The sequence below is a fragment of the Manis javanica genome, chromosome 5, assembly GCF_040802235.1.
Source record: "Manis javanica isolate MJ-LG chromosome 5, MJ_LKY, whole genome shotgun sequence".
Taxonomy (NCBI): domain Eukaryota; kingdom Metazoa; phylum Chordata; class Mammalia; order Pholidota; family Manidae; genus Manis; species Manis javanica.
The window spans coordinates 173,872,592-173,896,540 of NC_133160.1; the positions used below are offsets into that span (position 1 = coordinate 173,872,592).

Consider the following 23,949-nt stretch of genomic DNA (forward strand, 5'->3'; position numbering starts at 1 on the left):
AGTCACACAAGCACACAAAAGTAATGAGAATAGTATTCACCTCACATGCAGTGCATAACATTACTGCTATCTACCTACCTATCTACCTAATTTGATAGCATCACCTGTGTTATTACCTGGTAATTTTCGTTAACATTTTAATCAATTAAGTGGTAAACTTTTTAGTGGCTTTTGATTCTGATCAGTTGGTAGTGATAGTAAAGAGTTTGGACTAAAGGTTCAAAGTACTGAAGCTTGAACATTAACATCCTCAGTATTTAGGAAATGAACATACCTATATGCAAACATTCACTGTGGCTAAGACATGGGCATTATAATTGTGTATGTAGGGCCTCTTTGCTCCTTTCCACACAAGCTACCAGAGAGCTTCTAGATAGAAAAGCCAGGGAACACACAGCCTACAGTTCATAAACGACCACACTGATTCCTGTCTACAGGTCCAGGCCCGAACTAAAGAGGGCTCTTTTTAAGTCCTTTCCAAGGGCCTGGAGAGTGGGCTTAAGGGGTCTATGTACTGACACACACACAACAGCAGGCAGTTCTGGAAAGGACAGAGGAATTGGGGACTACCTGCCTTCTCTCATTTCCCATGCACATACCCAGCTCCTGATGCCTGGCATATTCATTCCCTCAGCCTATTTTAATTTCATAAGACTAAAAGCAATCATTATTAGGAAAAAACAATGCAACAATTTTTTATAAACTGAGAAACAATTTTTATAAAATGAGAAGGACAGAGTAAGAAAGAACAACTAGGCTTCATGGGTTTTAAAGCAAAAACCCTACCTTTGACTTCTAGGCAAAGGAAAGCATTTTTTCAAAGCAACAATGTAAACAATCAAAGATCACTGAAAGCCACTATCCTTCCCTCCAGTTGTTTCACACCAAGAACTCACACCAGGTTCACCCCAGCACATATGCTCAGCCAGCAGAAACTGTACACACACTCAGGCCATAGGAGCAGGTCCTGAATTAGCTACTACAGGGTGCCCACACCCTCGTTTTTTCACACATGACTTCAGCTGTCCTTGCTTTTTCACTCAGCTTCACGGTGAGTCAAAGGCTAGTCATTTCTCAGCAATTTTGGTCCAGAGCAGAAATAAGATCCTTTCCCAGATTAAAACTCCATACTCATATTTTCCTCCCAAACATGACTCAGAAACTTCTTTGGATTTTGCTCAAGGAATTCACCTGAACTAACCTCTGATTTTTAAAAACCATTTGCACTTTGAACACCTTTAAAAGCTCCAAATTACTTTACCAGTCTACTCCTTCAGTGTCACACAGAAAACACCTTTTGGGTAACTGTCCAGCCACTCAGCTTTCTCTGAGGTCTGCCCATCTCTCAGAGCCGCTGCCTAAGGAGTGGGGCCTGGAGGCAACTCCTCCAGGGTGGTAGGGTGGACACCTGCCCTAGCCCAGCCAATCAGCCCTCCTCTCTAACCCAGGGGTGCTGGGGGCTGGCCTTGAGCAGGCATGCTGGGCTGGGGCTGGAATGGTCTTTTTTCACCATGTCTATGCTGAAGCAGAGAAAGCCAGACTTGAGGTAGGGAGGGAATGGCCCAGAAGCAGAGAGACTAATGTGGGCCACTAGAAAAAATGACTTTGGCTGCCAATCATTTGGTCCCCAGTTCAGGCCACTCCTGAGGCCACTGCATTTCCGGCACTTTGTCTCAGTGAGATGGCCTGTATCCTTTACGTATATTTCCATTTTTTCTTAAACTAGGTTAACTATGTTCTTACTTACTGTGATGAAATGGTACCTAAGATAGCCACATGGGCAGCAACTTCCAAATTCCTATTCCAGAGCCTGTGAGGCAGCAGTTTCAAGAAATCAGAAGTTTAAAAAAATCAAAGGGTTGGGGGTGAGGATAACAGAAGAGCAAAAAGGACAAGATAAAAGGGGGAGACTCTTTAAAACCTGAGTGCTTAATTCAGTTCAAGAAAAACTCAGTACCTTCCACAACACCCACTCTGTTAGGTGCTAAGAGGTGGGTAGTAACTCACTGTCATGGCCCCTAAGAGGCACAGCCATGAAGGGAGGACAGAGATGGGTGCCTGCAGTTTCGGACGTGAGGACTGTAACATCTGAGGTATAAACATGGCCCCAGACTACGTGTGGGGTCAGGCTCTCAGTCCTGAGCAGCACAAGAGCCTGTAGCTGGGGAAGCACTGGCCCAGCTTTAGAAGAGCTGTGTGGTAGGTGGTGGCCAGACAGAATCAACATCTACAGATGATCAGCGTAGCAAAGCTGCTTATCCCAACATCACACCATTAGACAACAATTCAGGGAGGAAATTTCTGGAGGACAGAATCCTTTCTAGGTGACTCTATGAATCCTGTCAATTTAACTTTGCATTATAAAGGAACTTACACCACACCATCTCAACCAACATGGCAAAGGAGAAATGATTTTCTAAGTAGTTATGACCTCAGCGATTATATCTTACAATAAAATAACAATGCATAGCATTAACTTAAACAGGTGATTATATGCTGAAACTATCTTATTTCAGGATGCTGAAGGACACAGAAATATTTTATATGAAGAGTTAAAAGATTAATAACCTTATAGTTTTCCTAAAAAGCAAACAAAAAATTATGAATCATAAGCAAATACAGTGTTCTTAAAACATTAGAACTGCTATCCCACTTCTAGGAAAGTATCCAAAGGAAGTAATATAGATCATGAAAAAGCCACACATGAAAATATTCTAGACTAGACAGCTTAACAAAAAAGAACAAGCTAAATATCCAGTAATAGAGAACACTTTGCTGTTGGAATATTATTTGATTAAACATAACTTAGCCACTGAAATGAATAAGAGGAAATACATGTTAATTGGGGAAACAGGATATAACATTTTGTGTATATATTTTAATTATAATAGTACTTATAAAAGAATGTTATATAAAACTCAATATATATAGAAAAATACCATAAAAGAAAAAGTGATAATATTCAATACATGAGCTGTCTGTTTTTCTGTTTCATTTGGTTTTATTTTTTTGTGTCAAAATGTCATATTGGTAAAGTCTTTGTTATATTTGTAAAATCACCCTGCCCTTTTGCTTATCCTCTTAAAAACCTAATAAAATGTAAACCTACTTCATCAGAAGCAGAGCGAAGACACTGGACAGCAGCCTGTTTTTTCATTTCTTCTAGAGTTAGATCTGAGCACTTTCTCTTACTCTTTCCCCATTTCTTATAAGCTCCTTTTTCCCAGCCCAGGAAGATGTCATTCTCCTAAAATGAGATTGGACAAGGTTCAGTGAACAAGACTAAACATAAACAACAAGTTTCAAACGCTCCTATTTCCCACGTACTTACATCTACCTTCCCCTACCAAATCTCTACACTCACTGAATGGCGCACACTGACAGACCAGGAGACCTCAGAGCACTGCCAGTCACAGCGCTTCAGGACGACCCATTCGGTGTCCATTATTGAGATTTATGATATTGATAAATCTGCTACTTCTACTTACAGTAAACACTAATAAACAACTCAGACATTTGTATGTAATGCAAGTATTATTTAAACTTCAGCATAAATGCTAAACCATATGCACAATTAAATGTCTTTTCTTCAATGAGTATTCACATTACTATCTGACTTTAACAGTTAACAACTGAATGATTCAATCCCCAATTCTATATCATGTAGTCTAAAAAACAACAGATATAAAACATTTTATGTTAGTATTTCAAGTTTTTTTCCCCTTCATTTTATATGCCCATTATAAAAATCTAAAGAAAATCTGAAAAGCAGGAAGGAGAAAGCAAATCCTATCAACCAGTGAAAACCCAAACAATCTGGCCTGCTTCATTTGGGCTTTTACATATGCTTTATAAAAACAAACAAACAAACAAAAAAAACCACATACACATCTGAATTCCCATTATTTGTACAACTTTGTATTTAACTTATTATACTGCCAACATTACCCTCCATGTTACTATAAATTCTTTGACTATACATCAGAGAAATGCAAATTAAAACCACAATGAGGGATCACCTCACACCAGTAAGGATGGCCGCCATCCAAAAGACAAACAACAAATGTTGGCGAGGTTGTGGAGAAAGGGGAGCCCTCCTACACTGCTGGCGGGAATGTAAATTAGTTCAACCATTGTGGAAAGCAGTATGGAGGTTCCACAAAAAGCTCAAAATAGAAATACCATTTGACCCAGGAATTCCACTTCTAGGAATTTACCCTAAGAATGCAGCAGCCCAGTTTGAAAAAGACAGATGCACCCCTATGTTTATCACAGCACTATTTACAATAGCGAAGATATGGAAGCAACCTAAGTGTCCATCGGTAGATGAATGGATAAAGAACATGTGGTACATGTACACAATGGAATATTATTCAGCCATAAGAAGAAAACAAATCCTACCATTTGCAACAACATGGATGGAGCTAGAGGGTATTATGCTCAGTGAAATAAGCCAGGCGGAGACAGACAAGTACCAAATGACTTCACTCATATGTGGAGCATAAGAACAAAGAAAAAACTGAAGGAACAAAATAGCAGCGGAATCACAGAACCCAAGAATGGACTAACAGTTACCAAAGGGAAAGGGACTGGGGAGAGTGGGTGGGAAGGGAGGGATAAGAGGGGAGAAAAAGAAAGGGGGCCTTACGATTAGCATGTATAATGTAGGGGGGGGAGGCACGGGGAGGGCTTCGCAACACTGAGAAGACAAGTAGTGGCTCTAATGGGGGTTGTGGGGGGGGACTTGGTGAAGGGGGGAATCTAGTAAACATAATGTTCCTCATATAATTGTAGATTAATGATACCAAAAAAAAAATTCTTTGACTATGTAATTCCCAACACAGAGATCTACCTAGCTATTTCCCAAAACTGGTGCTTTAAGTAATATTTTTAATTGCTTTGTCAAGTTTGTTTTGCCTTTTACAAAGCCTCTCATTTGATAAATTATTATTAAAACCAGTGGACAGACAAGAAAAAGTATCAGAAAGATAGACAATGGCAAGATTAAGAAAATTACTTAGCAGAGGCCTTGGCCTACAGTGGGCCCTCAGAAAACAGATATGACTGAGAAGAGTTAAGGAAGGGAAAGCATGATAATAATTAATTCAAAAGATCTTTTAAGATCAGCTCACACACTACGACCCAATTTTTACTTTGATCTTATACATAAAAATTACTCTCATGCCACTAGATAACAGTGGAATAAAGATCCCTGTGCACTCCTCAAAATCAGCACACTTTTCACTTAATTTCTTGGGCATATTTTCAGATCTCATGAACCTGAAAAACATATTTTCTGGTTCAATGATGTCAAGTCCATTTTCCAAGGGAAAATGTGCTTGATGGACAAGGAAGAACTATCAGTGTATTTCCATTTATGTAATGTGTTTGGGCTGGGCTACACCTGAAACCTAACATTTCTTATCAATATCTCTTGGAGGTAGGACTTGTCCTTTAACAGGAACAGAGCAAACCATTACAATGCAGATTCAAAGCTTCTGAAGGCAGAGAAAACTTTGAATAATTTTCTTTATTGTCACAGTGTACAGAACAAAAAAAGGTGGAAAAGTTATTTGTGTAATTATTGAAAACAGGACTCCTTTGTGTTTGAGCTGCTGAGATTGGCTCTTTCTTCTTACTGAGCTTGTAAACATGTTTCTCTACTAAAACTGTATTATAGCTCAGCAGAGGTAACACATTCAAAAGGTCCTAATGAAGTTTTATTATATAGACAAAAAGGACTTCCAAACTTCACATGGACATGCAGTACTTCTGGAGGGCAGTTTGATAATACATTGAAGTATCTTAAACATGTACATGTACCTTTGATCCAGTAATTCTATGTCTGAGAATTTATTCTAAGGAAATAACCACCAAAGTACACAGATTTACCTACAGTGATGTTGATCAGTCAGGTGTCAGTAATGACAAACATGCAGAAACCCCAAAATGTCAAATAAGGAGGACTTGGTTAAATAAGTTATGAGTCATAGGCAATAAGATATTATTGCCATTAAAGAGATTATGAAGGATATTTATAGACATGGAAAGCTATTCACAATATATACAAGAGAAGAAGTTTATGCAGTAGTATGATCTCATTTTTGGTTAAAACACACACACACACCCCCCACTGTGTGCTTTAGAAGATACGAGAGAAATAGATTAAGAGGTCATCGAGGAGCTTGTCTCTTAGTGAGTGGGGATTCTATTTTTCTGATTTTTCTTGTAATTACATCATACTCTTTAACAAAGGTTTTGTTTGTTTAATGGAAAACCTTTTAAGTCAAGAAAAGAGAAATGAGAAGGGTTCCTGTCATTTGATAAATTATGATTAAACTTAGAACAGGCATTTGGCATTAGCTTTATGTTTCCTGTCCGGCATCCCTTTGTTTATACATGAATATGGAACCATCCATTCATCAAGCAACCATTTCAGTGTCTTCCTTGTGGCACTTGGCATTACAAGAGTGAATAAAACACAGTCCCTGCTTGCCAGGGGCACACACTCTAGTGCAACAAACCACGCTTAAGCACACAACTGCAGCATGGGGTTTACTATTATAAAGGTCTACAGAAAACATTCAGGAAACACAAAAGAGGCACGTTCTGTCCTTGGCCTGGGTGGTAAGCAAAGGTTTCCTACAGAAGGAAGGGTCACTGAGGCAGAGTTGTAAAGAGTGAACAGAAGTCTTGGCTGGATTGGGGCAGGGAATGGGTGAGGGGACAGGGACAGCAAATTTTTTCTGTAAAGGCCCAGATAGTAAACATTTTAAGCTTTCCAGGCCAAGAGGATAAATCAAGAATACAATGAAGTTACTTTTACAGAAAAAAGGAAGAAAGATAATACTTTCACAATGTTTAATTGATGGAATTCAAACTGTAATTCAGTACAGTTTTTTTGTAACACAGGTCTACTAATGAGAAAAATGGAATTCTTTCTAAGGATGAGATAACATTTGCTTTGTTGGGGTTCAAAGTTAGTGTTCACTATCATCAAAATCAATTAGATGTTCATCTGCTAATGTTTTTTTTAGTAACAGCTTTGACATGTAATTCATATGCCATAAAATGCACTCTTTTAAATTGTACAATTCAGTAGTCTTTACTATAATTCACAGAGTTTTGCAACAATCACCACTAATTTTAAAACATTTTCATCACCCCAGAAAGGAACCCTTCGACCAATCAGCAGTCACTCCCATCCCTCTCTCCTGAGTCATTGTTAACCACTGATCTGCTGCCTCTGTGAATTTTCCTATTCCGGAAATTTCATATAAGTGGAAGTCTACAATATGTCCTTTTGTATCCAGCTCTTTCACTTAGTGTGATATTTTCGAGGCTCACCCATGTTGCAGCATGGGCCATACTTCATGCCCTTTATGACTGAATATATTCCACTGCATGGATATACACATTTTGTCTATCCATTCACCCACTGAGGGACATTTGAGTTGTTTCCATCTTTTGGCTATTATGAATAGTACTGCTATGAACATTCACATACAAGTTTCTGTATGGACATGTATTTTCAGTTCTGTTGTTTATATACCTAGTAGAACTGCTGGGTCACATGCTGACTCTATGTTCAAACTTTGGAAGAAATGCCAGACTATCTTTCAAAGCAGCCGTTCCATTTTATCATTTTATCATCATACTAGCAGTGTTTGAGGGTTCCAATTTCTCTACACCCTCACCAACACTTGTTACTGTCTATGTTTTTTATTTTAGCCATCCTAGTGGATATGAAGTGGATCTCATCACAGTTTTGATTTCCCAAATGACTGATGATGTTGAGTATATTTTCATGTGCTAATTGGCCATTTGTATTGTCTCCTTTGTACAAACGTCTATTCAAATATTTTGTCCATTTTAAAATCATCTATTCTGAATACATGTCCCTTATTAGGTATGATTTTCAAATATATTCTCCAATTCTGATGGCTGTCTTTTCACCCTCTTAATGATGTCTTCAGAAGTACGCAAGTCTTCCATTCTGATGAAGTCTAAATTACTGGCATCTTTGGCTGTTTGTGCTCTGGTGTCGTATCTACGGGACCACTGCCTAGTCCAAGTCATGAAGATTTTACTCCTATGTTTTCTTCTAATAGTTTTACAGTTTTAGCTCTTTCATTCATGTCTGTAATCCATTTTGAGTTAATGTTTGTATGTGGTATGAGGTAGGAGTTCAACTTCATTCTTTTACTTGTAGCTACCTGGTGTCCCAGAACTTTTTGTTGAAAAGGCTATTCTTTCCCCATTAAATGGTCTTGCTGGAAATGAATTACCCATACATTTAAAGGTTTACTTCTAGACTCTCAATTCCATTTCATACATCCAGCCATATGTATGCCAGTACCAAATTGTCTTGATTACTGGAGCCTTGTAGTAAATTTTCATACTGGAAAGTGTTAGTCCTCCAAATTTGTTCTTCTTTGTCAAGGTTTTTTTTTTTTTTCCCGGCTATTCTGGGTCCTTTGCATTTCCATATGAATTATAGGATCATCTTGCCAATTTCTGCAAAAACGGCAGAATTCTGATAGGGATTGGGTTGAACCCTTGATTAGTTTGGGAAGCATTGCTATCTTAGTGATATTGTCTTTTTATCATGAATATTGGATGTTTTCCCATTTATTAGGTCTTCTTTGATTTCTTTCAATGACACTTTGTAGTTTTTAGTGTACAAGCCTCTTACTTCCTTTTTGTTAAATTTATTCCCATTTTATTATTTTTGATACTAAATGGAATTTTTTAAATTTCAGTACTTATGATTATCTATAACAAGATAATGTCATGTGAACAGAGAATAGTCTAGGTTCTTCCTTTCTAATCTGAATGTCTTTTGTTTCTTTTTCTCACTGAACTGTTCTGTCAATGCTGACAGGACATCTTTGCAAATGTCTTTTCACACATACATACTGCCATATACTGATATTAACCCACAGCATGAGTTTTACTATTTAGTTTAACTCAACTGTTTAGAAGGCATTTATAAAATTATGTTAGATTCTTCTCTTGACATTTGCCTTTCAGCATGCCTTTACAGTGCAGGTCAATCACCCTCAAATGAAAGTTAGGTAGAAGCTTCTCAAGTGAATAGTTAAATAGATCTTAAGATATAAACACTTCCTTTGTACTGTGTCAAGATGTAAAAAATGCTGCTGGAACTGCAATTTGACCTTGGACAACATATCTGCTGCACATCTGTATGGGAATGGGGATTTTGCTTCTTAACTTTTGACAGAATGAAAATGTTCAAAGCAGCATGTCATATAACTTGTGATTCAAACAATGTTAGCTGACTTTACTACATTATCAACTTTGCATATACATGCTGTTTGCCTTGTGATTTTAGGCTGAATTCATTAAGAAACATTATCAACTCTGTAGCAAAAACTACATAAACAATAACTCAATAGGTACACTTTCCTGTATTCTGCTCTTTCCATTTAGTATATTTGAGAGCTCCTGGATTCTGTTTTTTCCCAGATTTATGTACTGTGTGAATGCATTATGACTCATTTAACCAACAGCATTGAATTAATAATCAGATTTTAAGAGAACATAGTATAAAACATGGTTCAAGATGTTTCTGTTATTTACTATTATGCTTTGTCTCCTATGCTATATTAATTAAAGGTCCACTTAGACAGGAACATAAAATTTGCTAAATATTTACTCAATACTCAGTAAAATCAAACATAATTTTTCAAAGTCATAATCTTAAGGGCTGAACACAATTATCAAGTACCAAAAGAAGATACAGCTAAAGAACTTCTCAGAATAAGAATCTATTATCAAGTACTTTTCCAGACACCACTGTAAGGTAACTAATGCTAGAGTTTTGACTGACTTTCTCTTACTGTCTTCTATCGAAAAGGAAATTGGGAACTGGAGGAAGAAAAAGAACACAACATTCTGAAATACAGCTGGCATCAGTGACATCTATTGTTGGCTGCTCAGCATCCACCCCCTGCCTCCCACACCTTCCCACTAACAGCGGCCTGAGAAACCAAAACCACGGTGCGTCTGAATGGGACTAATGCCACCCCCCAACTGCAGGCCCTAACTGGCTTAATACAAATCAGCATGTTTCATCCCTTTGGCCACAAAGATTGGCTCAGAGAGAGGCATGTGACCAATCAGAAATGAGCCCTTGAAAATGAGAAGGAAAAGAAAAGGTTTTTGCTGATACTGTAGGGAACACATCCTCTGGATAGTGAGAACAGGATGCCAGAAACATGTGCTCATTGCCATTTGGCCCCTAGCCCTGAGGGAGCTCACCACAAACCCAACCTGGGAGCAAAAGCCCAAAGACACGGTGGCAGCTCTGGATGAAACCAGGCTGGGCCCAGTCCTGCTCCTCGAATTTTAGTTATATGAGACTTTTTCCCCCCTTAAGTCAATATAGACCAAGTTTTAGGCCAAATTTTGAAGAATGAGAGATACAGCTAGAATTTGAGGGAAGGTCTCAGTAATAATCCACTTCTCACTGTTTAAAAGAACTGGGTCAGGTTAGCTATAAGCATTTTTTTCCTGTAAGTATTTAGTCAACAGTGACAATTTCCCTACTGGTCCACCTGCCTCCAGCTGCCCACCCAGCTTCTCCCCACCATGTGTGGCCATTCTGCACTGAGGCTGAATATAAATAAAGCAATGGGTCTCTGTCTCTAGGACTGCAAGGCAAGCTCCTGCCAACATGCCACGTTCTTTGCTGGGTCCCCCGCCTGCCTCCCCCGGCTCACCCCACCAGCTCCCTCACCACCCACATGTCTGGCCTCAGAACACCAGGCCCGTCCTGTTTCTGTGACCTTGTATGCATTGTCCTTTCTTCTTCCTTCAGGACTGCTCCACTGTCATCTCTTCTGCCATTCCTACCGCCCTTGTCCCCTGTGGCAGTGCCCATGCTCTACATAGCCAGAGCGCTTACAGATCCTGAACTGGCGCTGTCCCTCAGGGATCATCCCTGTCATCTCTGCATTCCTGGTACCTGCCCTGCCATGGGCATTCACATGGTGCCATGGGCATTCACATTTAAAAAATGTAGCAGTTATATTCAAAACTTTTTATTTATTCCATGAATAGATTTTACCCACCCCATCCTACCCTGCCCATTTTACTATGTATGGTATTTTAGGGAGTCTATGGACATGAATTTGTGTATTCATCATTAGTACTAATTCTTATTCTGACTTTTTCCTTTTTTGTTTCCCATTATGATTGTGAATTTACTTTTCCTTCCATTGATTCTTGTTTATATATATTTTGAAACTATTACTATCAATATACAAATTTAAAATTGTCATACCTTCATGGCAAATAAGCCATTTTATCATTATGAAATATCCCCTTTTATCTTTAGTAATGCTTCTTCAAGTTTACTTTGCCTGACATTAGTATTGCTGCACCAGCTCTATGTTGATTAGTTATTTGTTTCTTTCTCCGTCCTTTTACTTTCAAATTTCCTGTGTCCTTATTTTTTAAAGTATGGCTCTTATATATGGCAATAGTTGAGTTTTTTACTCATCCATTTCCACAATGTTGTCCTTTTAATTGGGTATTTAGATCATTAATATTTAATGTAGTTACTGATCTATTTGGATTTAAATCTACTTTTGTATTATTTTAATTTCTCCTCTGTTAGCTTATTTTTTTTTACTAGTCTTATTCTTTTAACAGCTAGTTTTCCTTCCTTTAGGTATTCCCATTCTTGCCGGAAATAGTTTTTGGTTTTGTTTGGTTGGATTTGTTTTTATTTGTTTGGTGCACGTCTGCTGATGGTCAGTTCAATCTGTAGTTGTCTGGGACTTCTTTATTTTTCCTTCACATCTGAATGACTTTACTTTCATATTTCTTATGTGTGAAGTTTATTTAATTAACATCTACTAAATGTCAAAACACAGTACATGCAATGACACCTGAGGACCCAGGATGGGTCAGACTTTTGTAGTTGCTATTGTTAAAGATTATAATAATCTGTAAAGGGAAACACTGCTGATGCAAGCTTTTCCAAGTGGTGAAATTCTCAACTAATGGGGATACACTGCAAGAACACATTATAAGTTGGCTGAAAGGACAAATAAGCCCTGTTGAATGAAGAAGTGATCAGTCTTACCTAGCATTCTTACTGGGATTATTCTTATTTAATTATGGGCAAATTCAGATAATGTAATAATACAGGTACATTTTTAGAATGCTTGACTCCAAGCTAGAAGATACAATTAAGGTATTTAAAAGAATACTGAAACAAAGCAATAGTAAATCAAAACAACGTAGTATTGGCATACAGACAGACACAAAGACCAATGGAATAGAATACACAGCCCAGAAATAGATCCTCATATAAATGGTCAAATGATTTTCAGCAAGGGTGCTGAGAACATTCAATGGGGAAAGGAAAGTCTTTTCAACAAATGGTGCTGGGAAAACTGGACACCCATGTGCAAAAGAACAAAGTTGGATCCTTACCACACACCATATATTAAAATTATCTAAAAATGGGTCAAAGACTTGTATGTAAGGGCTAAAACTATGAAACTCTTGGAAGAATCACAGGGCAAAGCTTTCCAACATTGGATTTGGCCATGATTTCTTGGATATGACACCAAAAGCAGAGGTAACAAAAGGAAAAAAACAAATTGTGGACTTCATGAAAATTTCAAAACTTGGTGCATCAAAAGACACTATACACAAAGTGAAAAGGCAACTCACAGAATGGGAGAAATTATTTGCAAGCCATGTATATGATAAGGGGTTAATACCTAAAATATATAAAGAACTAAGATTCAACAACAACAACAAATAACAACCAGACTCAAAAATGGGCAAAGGACTTAGAAGAGATGTTTCTCCAAAGAAGACATACAAATGGCCAATAAATGCATGAAAAGCTAGTCCAACATCACTAACCATTAGGAAAAATGCAAATCAAAACTACCACGAGATGCCACTTTATACCCATTAGGATAGTCACTATCAAGAAAACAGAACATAGCAAGCGCTGATGAGGATGTGGAGAAACTGGACCCTGTGCACTGTTGGTAGGAATGTAAAAATGGTGCAGCTGCTGGCATTCCTCAAAAAATTAAAAATAGAATATATCATATAAACCAGCATTTCCACTTCTGGGTGTATACCCCATCAAAATTGAAGGCAAAGTCTCAAAGAGATTCTTGTATACCATGTTCATAGCAGTGTTATTAACAATAGCTAAGATGTGGAAGAATCCCTAGTGTCCGTTAATGGATGGATGGATAAGCAAAATGTGGCATGATCATATGACGGAATATTATTTGCCCCTAAAAACAAAAGGCAAGATTAATGATATATACATACATAAATAAATAAATAAATGGCATTCTGACATGTGCTACAGCATGGATGAATCCAGAGTATGATATGCTCAGTGAAATAAGCCAGTCCCAAAAAGCTAAAAACTATATGATTTCACTGATGTGAGGCTCTTAAGAGCAGTCCAAATCATAAAGACAGAAAATAGAATGGTGGGTGCTAGGGGCCAGAGGGAGAGGGGAATTACTGTTTAATGGGTATTGAGTCTTTTTTATAACTGGTGCCAATGGCTGCACATTATAAATGTACTTAATACCACTGAACCATATGCTTAAAAACGGTTAAGATGGTAAATTTTACATTGTGTGTGTTTTACCACAGTTTTAAAAATTGGGGGAAGGGAGAAACCACAGTAACTCCTGTGAAGGGCAAGTGTGCCCACCCCTATTATGCTCCATCCACACACACCCACACCCCCATACCCACACACAGACACCTCATACACCTGAGGAAGAAGCAAACATCTTCATTTCATAAACATCTAAGCATTTTCTTCTTTCCAGGAGCTGTTTTAGCACTGAGAATACAGCAGAAAATTTGGCAGACAAGGTTATAGCTTCATATACTGTATATTCCAGCAGAGATGTACAAATCAATAAAAACCATTATATCACAAATAATCACATCATTTCAGGTACTAACAAGTGCTGTGAAGAAAATAAAGTAGGTAAAAGAACTGAGGCTTGAAGGCTTCCATTTTAAGCAGTGTCAGAAAGACTGAGGACAAGACAGGGAAAACAAACAGCAAACAAAGCAAGCTTAACCAAGGAATATGACTGGACAATCCAGGAAAGAAAAAATGGATAAGCTGGACTTCATGAAAATGAAAGCTGCTCTGTGAAAAAGAATGTTTACTGAAAAACGAGAGACTAAGAAGAATAAGGAGACAAGCCACAGATGGGGAGAAAGTATTTTCAGTAAACATCTGATAAAGGACTGTCTGAAATATATAGACTCTTATATTTAGAAAACAACCAACCAAGAACTGGCTGAAAGCCCTCAACAGACCCTTAGCAAAGAAGATATAAGATGGCAAACAAGCATATGAAAAGATGCTCCACATCATATGTCATCAGAGAATTGCAAATGAAAAAAGGAAGACCCCACTAGACACCTATTAGAAAGACTAGAATCCAGAACACTGACAATACTAAATGCTGACAGGTTGTCAGTGCAGGAACTCTCACTACTGGTGGGAGTGCAAAATGGCACAGCCACTGGGGAAGACAGTTTGGTGGCTTCTTACAAAACCAAACACAATTCTTACCATCTGATCCATTCTTCCCACTCAATCCAGCAGTCCTGCTCCTTGGTATTTACCAAAAGGAGCTGAAAACTCATGTCCACACAAAAACCTGTACACGGACGATTACAGTGGCTTTCCTCATACTTGCCAAAGCTTGGAAGTAACCCAAATGTTCTTCAGTACGTAAATGGACAAACTGTGATCCATCCAGATGATGGAGTATTATTCAGCATTAAAAAGAAATGAGCTATCAAGCCATGAAAAGACACAGAGGAACCTTATATGTGTACTACTGAGTAACAGAACCTAATTTCAAAAGGCTAAAAACTGCATGATTCCAATTATGCTGACATTATGGAAAAGACAAAACTATGGAGGAATAAAAGGATCAGTAGTTGCCAAGGGCTGGGGGATGGAAGGGATGGACAGGTGGAGGTGAAACTACTCTGCAGAATGCTATCACAGTGGATGCGCATCAGTATATACTTGTCCAAACTGAAAAACGCACACCACCAGGAGTGACCTTAAGGTAAACTGAACTTAGGGTGATTATGTGTCAATGCAGGTTCATCAGTTTTGACAAAGGTGCCATTGTTGTGGGGAATGTGGATAGGGGGGAGGCTAGGTAGGCACATGTAGGTGCAGGGGTAGATGGGAATCTCTGTACCTTCCTCTCAATTTTACTGTGAGCCTAAAATTGTTTTCTTAAAACAATAAAGTCTTCAAAAGAAAAAAAAAACATAACTAGAAGCAGACTTACTATTTTCCCCAGACGAATCAGAGAAGTCACATAAAATGCAAAACCAGATGAAATGTACAACAGCTGCACTAAGACATTCAAGCCCTGCTGAAGCGGCCTTAAGACCAGGAGGGGCAACTGTCCTCAGCAGGGTGCTGACAGCTAAGCCTGCCTTCTCCCAGGGGCAAATGTACACATTCCAGGCCCAGGGCAGGAGTCTGAGAAAAAGGTGGCTCTTGAGAGGCAAAGATACCAGTAGAGCAGAGGCAGTCTCTCGGGGCTGGAGAGCAAACCCAGAGATTCACGTGCCAGGATCCCAGAAAAAAGAAGGAGTGGGAAACAGAGGCCATGCTCTGCTGGATCCCCCTCTGGACAGGTGAGGAATTCTGAGGCTGTGCAGGGCATATGGGGAGCTTCTGTGTTAATGGTCATGTTCTATTTATTTATCAGGGTGTAATTACACAAATATCTTTGTGAAAATTCACCTTTGTACCTTTGTTTGCACTTTATATTTCAATAAAACGTTTAAGGAAAAAAAATTTTATTCTTGTACAGAATCCATGGTTGCTCCATATCTCGAAGACCTGGGACCTAGACACAAATCAAACCTCATAAGGACACCTAAAGCAATCACACGGACTGAGGGACTATCATGGAAGGGCAATTTCAGAAGAGTGCAAAGATAAAACTCCTAGAAGCTAAGAGAACAAAATCATGAAGAGTGGATAACATTATAATTCAAACAAATGTTTTATTTGTTTGAAGCCGAAATCTCAGAATGCAATGCAATCAGAGAATATTCCCAAAATGTAAGTAGAAACTTTATGAACAGAAAGTTGCTACTTTGTACAGACATTTAGAAAGGTCTTCTTTTGGACAGTTAAGCGCCCTCACCATTCCATATTTCCTCTAGAGGGCCATCCCCTCTGATTCTTGGTCCCTGTGGTTCCAGGTGCCTGCAGTCCAGCCCACAAAGTCCCTTCCATCTAGTAGCTGAGTCACAGGGAGGGCCCCATTGGGATGACACACCTGCTCTTCCTGCTGGGCCTACACAAATGGGGTGGGCGTCTGGACGGCAGCAGGGAGAGAGAAGAGCTTATGAATAAAGGCAACATACTTCTATAGCTTTTCTTCTTCCTTCCTAATTACAACCCTTAAGTAGAATTCGTGCCTCATATCGAAATTACCAAGTATCATAATTCCTCCAGGTGGTAAAGATACCTCGAGACAAGTGCTGGGCATAGAAGCCACAGGGCATAAATCTGCAAAGAAGTAAAAAGCTAACCTTTTCAAACAATATGGCTTCTCTCTCACTTACCAACTTTACATTTCCCTGTATGGCCCCGGAAGATGACTGGTTAGCCAGAGACGGGTTAAGATTCCTCAAGGGAGGAACAACCTAAGACAGGCACAGTCGCAGGGGGGCCATCAGGTGAGAAATTGGGGATCAACAGAGGTGAGGCTCAGAACCTCACCCCCCCCTGTTTTGAGAGAAATCTTCTGCATCCATAGATGTTTTGTTGCCCTTGTCTACCTTGGATTACTATTTAGTCCATAGGCACACACCTGATCATCTACATTTGCCCTCTTACAGCACTAAACTATGTTTTCTACCTTTATCTTACATCTACCTACCACTTCAGCATTTTATTTAAAATAATAATAATAATAATAAGGGAGAAATGTGGGATTCAAATATAAATCAAATATAAAAATCAAACAAATATTCATATTTGACCTGATTGTTTATAGTTCATGATGCGTGATCAAAACCGAAAGTTTCTGTGATGACTGCCCTTGCACTGCTCACCATGTAAGAACTTCTGGTTCACCATGTAAGAACTTGTTCATTATGCTTCAGAAGATTGGAGACTGTTGAGAGTTGGGCTTGGGGTTGATTAATGATTGTGCATTGAGTCCCATATACAGAATTTTATTGTTGTTAACCATTTGATCAATAAATATGAGACATGCCCTATCAAAAAAAAAAAAAAAAGAATAAAGGCAACAACAGGAGCCAAGATGGCAGCGTGAGTAGAGCAGTGGAAATCTCCTCCTAAAAACATATTTTTGAAAATACAACAAATACAACTATTCCTAAAAGAGAGACCAGAAGACACAGGAAAACAGCAAGACTACATCTACACCTGTGAGAACCCAGCACCTCGCGAAGGGGGTAAGAAACAAGCCCTGGCCCAACGGGACCCAAGCACCCCTCACCCCAGCTCCTGGCAGTAGGGGAGGAGTCAGAGCAGTGAGGGAGAGGGAGCCCAGGACTGCTAAACACCCAGCCCTAGCCATCCGCACTGGAACACAGTCACAGTGCGTGGTGTGCTGGACACTAGGGAAACGGTACAGTAACACCTGCGAGCGGGTCCCCACAGCCGGCGCCCCTGGGACAAAGAAAAGCAAGTGCTTTTTGAAAGTCTTAAAGGGACAGGGACCCCACAGCTGGACAGAGGCGTACCGGCACAAACAGATCACCAGCTGGGAACCCAGGGAACTCCGGGCACCCTAACCCCCTGGGTGGCAGAGAAGCTCCGAGGAACCTCACGGCGATAAACAGCCTCCCGCCAGTTCCCCCTCTGGCATGGCTCTGCCATAGCGGCAGAGGCCACGCCCACAGCAACTGGACGCGGAGCTTCCTTCACAGCGGCCAAGCAAGAAGCAGACCTCATCTACGCACAGCTGCCCAGCACAGGCCGCTCGGGGTCGCCATTCTCCCAGGAGAGGAAGGCCACTAACTAGCAAGAAGGGACACTCTCCCAGCTGACAGCCGCCAACTACCCATGACTATCTCTATCACCATGAAAAGGCAGAAGAATTTGATACAGACCAGATTAACCCAGACAATCTCCCCTGAAAAGGAATCTGGAGAGATAGACCTAACCAATTTTCCTGAAAAAGAATTTGAAAGTAAGGTCATAACCATGCTGATGGACTTGCAGAGAAATTTGTAAGAGCTAAGGAGGGAGAATACAGAAATAAAACAATCTCTGGAAGGATTTAAAAGCAGAATGGATGAGACGCAAGAGGCCATTGATGGACTAGAAGCCAGAGAACAGGAATGCACAGCAGCTGATGCGCAGAGAGAGAAAAGGATCTCCAGGATTGAAACAACATTAAGAGAACTGTGTGACCAATCCAAAAGGAACAATATCCGCATTATAGGGGTACCAGAGGAGGAAGAGGGAGAAAAAGGGATAGAAAGTGTCTTTGAAGAAATAATTGCTGAAAACTTCCCCAAACTGGGGGAGGAAATAGTCGATCAGACCACAGAAATACACAGAACCCCCAACAGAAGGGACCTAACAAGGACAACACCAAGACACATAATAATTAAAATGGCAAAGATGAAGGACAAGGACAGAATTTTAAAGACAGCTAGAGAGAAGAAAAAGGTCATCTACAAAGGAAAACCCATCAGACTATCATCAGACTTCTCAACAGAAACCTTACAGGCCAGAAGAGAATGGCATGACATATTTAATGCAATGAAACAGAAGGGCCTTAAACCAAGGATACTGTATCCAGCACAATTATCATTCAAATATGAAGGAGGGATTAAACAATTTCCAGACAAGCAAAAGTTGAGAGAATTTGCCTCCCACAAACCACCTCTACAGGGTATGTTAGAGGAACTGCTGTAGATGGGAGCACTCCTAAGGCTAAATAGATGTCACCAGAGAAAATAAAATCACAGCAAAGAAAGCAGACCAACCAAATACTAACTAAAGGCAAAAAACAAAACCAACTACCCACACAAGCAGCCAAAGAAAACACAAAAGAACACACAATAAAACACTCAACATATAAAGAACGCAGGAGGAAGAATAAGAAGGGAGAGAAATAAAGAATCATTAGACAGTGTTTATAATAGCTCAATAAGAAGTTAGGTTAGGCAGTAAGGTAGTAAAGAAACTAACCTTGAACCTTTGGTAACCACAAACTTAAAGCCTGCAACGGCAATAAGGACATATCTTTCAATAATCACCCTAAATGTAAATGGACTAAATGTACCAATCAAAAGACACAGAGTAATAGAATGGATAAAAAAGCAAGACCCATCCATATGCTGCTTACAAGAGACTCACCTCAAACCCAAAGACATGCACAGATTAAAAGTCAAGGGACGGAAAAACATATTTCATGCAAACAACAAGGAGAAAAAAGCAGGTGTTGCAGTACTAATATCAGACAAAATAGACTTCAAAACAAAGAAAGTAACAAGAGATAAAGAAGACATTACATAATGATAAGGGGGTCAGTCCAACAAGAGGATATAACCATTATAAATATATATGCACCCAACACAGGAGCACCAGCATATGGGAAACAAATACTAACAGAATTAAAGGAGGAAATAGAATGCAATTCATTCATTTTAGGAGACTTCAACACACCACTCACTCCAAAGGATAGATCCACCAGACAGAAAATAAGTAAGGACACAGAGACACTGAACAACACTAGAACAGATGGACCTAATAGACATCTATAGAACTCTACATCCAAAAGCAACAGGATACACATTCTTCTGAAGTGCACATGGAACATTCTCCAGAATAGACCACATAGTAGGCCACAAAAAAAGCCTCAGTAAATTCCAAAAGATTGAAATTCTACCAACCAACTCTTCAGACCACAAAGGTATAAAAGTAGAAATAAATTTGTACAAAGAAAGCAAAAAGGCTGACAAACACATGGAGGCTTAACAACATGCTCCTAAATAATCAATGGATCAATGACAAAATTAAAATAGAGATCAAGCTATATATGGAAACAAATGACAACACCAACACAAAGCCCCAAATTCTGTGGGAAACAGCGAAAGCACTCTTAAGAGGAAAGTATATAGCAATCCAGGCATATTTAAAGAAGGAAGAACAATCCCAAATGAATAGTCTAACATCACAATTATGGAAATTGGAAAAAGAAAAACAAATGAGGCCTAAAGTCAGCATAAGGAGGGACATAATAAAGATCAGAGAAAGGGGGCGGAGCCAAGATGGTGGCATGAGTAGAGCAGCAGAAACCTCCTCCCAAAACAACATATATTTTTGAAAATACAACAAAGACAACTCTTCCTAAAAGAGAGACCAGAAGACACAGGACAACATCCAGACCACATCCACACCTGCGAGAACCCAGCACCTCGCGCAAAGGGGGTAAGACACAAGACCCGGCCCGGCAGGACCCGAGCGCCCCACATCCCAGCTCCAGGCGGGAGGAGAGGAGTCAGAGCAGGGAGGGAAAGGGAGCCCAGGACTGCTAAATAGCCAGCCCTAGCCATCCACACCAGAGCACAGACACACTGCATGCGTGGGGTCCTGGATACTAGGGAAAAAGGAGCAGGTCCCCACAGCCGGCACCCTGGGGACAAAGAAAAGTGAGTGCTTTTTGGAAGTCTTAAAGGAACAGGGACCTCACAGCTGGACGGAAGTGTCCTGGGACAATTAGTCCAGCAGCAGGGAATCTGGGGAACTCTGGGCACTCTAACCCCCTGGGCAGCAGGGAGCACGGAGGCCCCTCATGGAGATAAATAGCCTCCCAGCCGTTCCCCCCCAATGTGGCTCCACTATATCAGAGCAGCAGCCCGAGGCAGGGCACGCCCACAGCGACAGCGGAGGTAAACTCCATAGCAGCCGGGCAAGAAACAGAATCCCCATCTACATGCAGCTGCCCAGCACAAGCCACTAGAGGTCGCTATTCTCCCAGGAGAGGAAGGCCACAAACCAACAAGAAGGGAAGTTCTTCCACCCGTCACTCGTGCCAGCTCTGCAAACTATCTCTATTGCCATGAAAAGGCAAAATTTCAGGCAGTCCAAGATAACAGAGACAACACCTGAGAAGGAGACAGACCTAACCAGTCTTCCTGAAGAAGAATTCAAAATAAAAATCATAAACATGCTGACGGAGATGCAGAGAAATATACAAGACCTAAGGGATGAAGTCCGGAGGGAGATTACAGACATCCGGAGGGAGATTACAGACGTTCGGAAGGAGATCACAGAAGTGAAAGAAACTCTGGAAGGATTTATAAGCAGAATGGATAAGATACAAGAGGCCATTGAAGGAATAGAAACCAAAGAACAGGAACACACATAGAAGCTGACACAGAGAGAGATAAAAGGATCTCCAGAAATGAAACAATATTAAGAGCACTGTGTGACCAATCCAAAAGGAACAATATCCGCATTATAGGGGTACCAGAGGAAGAAGAGGGAGAAAAAGGGATAGAAAGTGTCTTTGAAGAAATAATTGCTGAAAACTTCCCCAAATTGGGGGAGGAAATAACTGAACAGACCACGGAAATACACAGAACTCCCAACAGAAAGAACCCAAGGAGGACAACACCAAGACACATAATAATTAAAATGGCAAAGATCAAGGACAAGGAAAGAGTTTTAAAGGAAGCTAGAGAGAAAAAGGTCACCTATGAAGGAAAACCCATCAGGCTATCATCAGACTTCTCAACAGAAACCTTACAGGCCAGAAGAGAATGGCATGACATATTTAATGCAATGAAACAGAAGGGCCTCGAACCAAGGATACTGTATCCAGCACGATTATCATTTAAATATGAAGGAGGGATTAAACAATTCCCAGACAAGAAAAAGTTGAGGGAATTTGCCTCCCACAAACCACCTCCACAGGGTATTTTAGAGGGACTGCTCTAGATGGGAGCACTCCTAAGGCTAAATAGATGTCACCAGAGAAAATAAAATCACAGCAAAGAAAGCAGACCAACCAAATACTAACTAAAGGCAAAAACTAAAATTAACTACCCACTAAAAGCAGTTAAAGGAAACATGAAAGAACACACAATAAAACACCCAACATATAAAGAATGGAGGAGGAGGAATAAGAAGGGAGAGAAGAAAAGAATCTTCAGACAGTATATTTAACAGCTCAATAAGCGAGCTAAGTTAGGCAGTAAGATACTAAAGAAGCTAACCTTGAACCTTTGATAACCACAAATCTAAAGCCTGCAATGGCAATAAGTACATATCTTTCAATAGTCACCCTAAATGTAAATGGACTGAATGCACCAATCAAAAGACACAGAGTAATAGAAAGGATAAAAAAGCAAGACCCATCTATACGCTGCTTACAAGAAACTCACCTCAAACCCAAAGACATGCACAGACTAAAAGTCAAGGGATGGAAAAACATATTTCAGGCAAAAAACAGAGAGAAGAAAGCAGGGGTTGCAGTACTAGTATCAGACAAAATAGACTTCAAAACAAAGAAAGTAACAAGAGATAAAGAAGGACATTACATAATGATAAAGGACTCAGTCCAACAAGAGGACATAACCATTATAAATATATATACACCCAACACAGGAGCACCAGCATATGTGAAACAAATACTAACAGAACTAAAGGGGGAAATAGAATGCAATTCATTCATTTTAGGAGACTTCAACACGCCACTCACTCCAAAGGATAGATCCACCGGGCAGAAAATAAGTAAGGACACAGAGGCACTGAACAGCACACTAGAACAGATGGACCTAATAGACATCTATAGAACTCTACATCCAAAGATCAGAGAAGAAATAAATAAAATTGAGAAGAATAAAACAATAGAAAAAAATCAATGAAACCAAGAGCTGGTTCTTTGAGAAAATAAACAAAATAGATAAGCATCTAGGCAGACTTATTAAGAAAAAAAGAGAATCAACACACATCAACAGAATCAGAAACGAGAAAGGAAAAATCACGACAGACCCCACAGAAATACAAAGAATTATTAGAGAATACTATGAAAACCTATATGCTAACAAGCTAGAAAACCTAGGAGAAATGGACAACTTCCTAGAAAAATACAACCATCCAAGACTGAGGCACAAAGAAACAGAAAATCTAAACAGACCAATTACCAGCAACAAAATTGAAGTGGTAATCAAAAAACTACCAAAGAACAAAACCCCCAGGCCAGATGGATTTACCTCGGAATTTTATCAGACATCCAGAGAAGACATAATACCATTCTCCTTAAAGTTTTCCAAAAAATAGAAGAGGAGGGAATACTCCCAAACTCATTCTATGAAGCCAACATCACCCTAATACCAAAACCAGGCAAAGACCCCACCAAAAAGAAAACTACAGACCAATATCCCTGATGAACGTACATGCAAAAATACTCAACAAAGTATTAGCAAACCGAATTCAAAAATTCATCAAAAGGATCATACCCCATGACCAATTGGGATTCATCCCAGGGATGCAAGGATGGTACAACATTTGAAAATCCATCAACATCATCCACCACATAAATAAAAGGAAGGACAAAAACCACATGATCATCTCCACAGATGCTGAAAAAGCATTCGACAAAATTCAACATCCATTCATACTAAAAACTCTCAACAAAATGGGCATAGAGGGTAAGTACCTCAACATAATAAAAGCCATATATGATAAACCCACAGCCAACATCATACTGAATAGCGAGAAGCTGAAAGCTTTTCCTCTGAGATTGAGTACAAGACAGGGATGCCCACTCTCCCCACTGTTATTCAACATAGTACTGGAGGTCCTAGCCATGGCAGTTAGACAAAACAAAGAAATACAAGGAATCCAGATTGGTAAAGAAGAAGTTAAAC

General features: G+C 39.7%; 1 protein-coding gene across 10 annotated transcripts in view; it reads right to left on the reverse strand.

Annotated features, from left to right (window-relative positions):
* LOC108410090 (TBC1 domain family member 14) overlaps positions 1-23,949 on the reverse strand; it is a 239,441-nt gene that overhangs the window by 153,371 nt on the left and 62,121 nt on the right. For 8 of the 10 annotated variants that reach the window (XR_012131897.1, XR_005054293.2, XM_073238027.1 and 5 more), the window contains one exon: positions 3,110-3,247. The exons of the other annotated variants lie outside the window; for them this stretch is intronic. Coding sequence is in view for 6 of the 8 variants with exons in the window: in XM_073238027.1 (XP_073094128.1) it covers positions 3,110-3,247 (138 nt within the window). In the remaining 2 variants the exon portion in view is untranslated. The remainder of the gene's footprint in view (positions 1-3,109; positions 3,248-23,949) is intronic. 10 annotated transcript variants of the gene reach the window in all.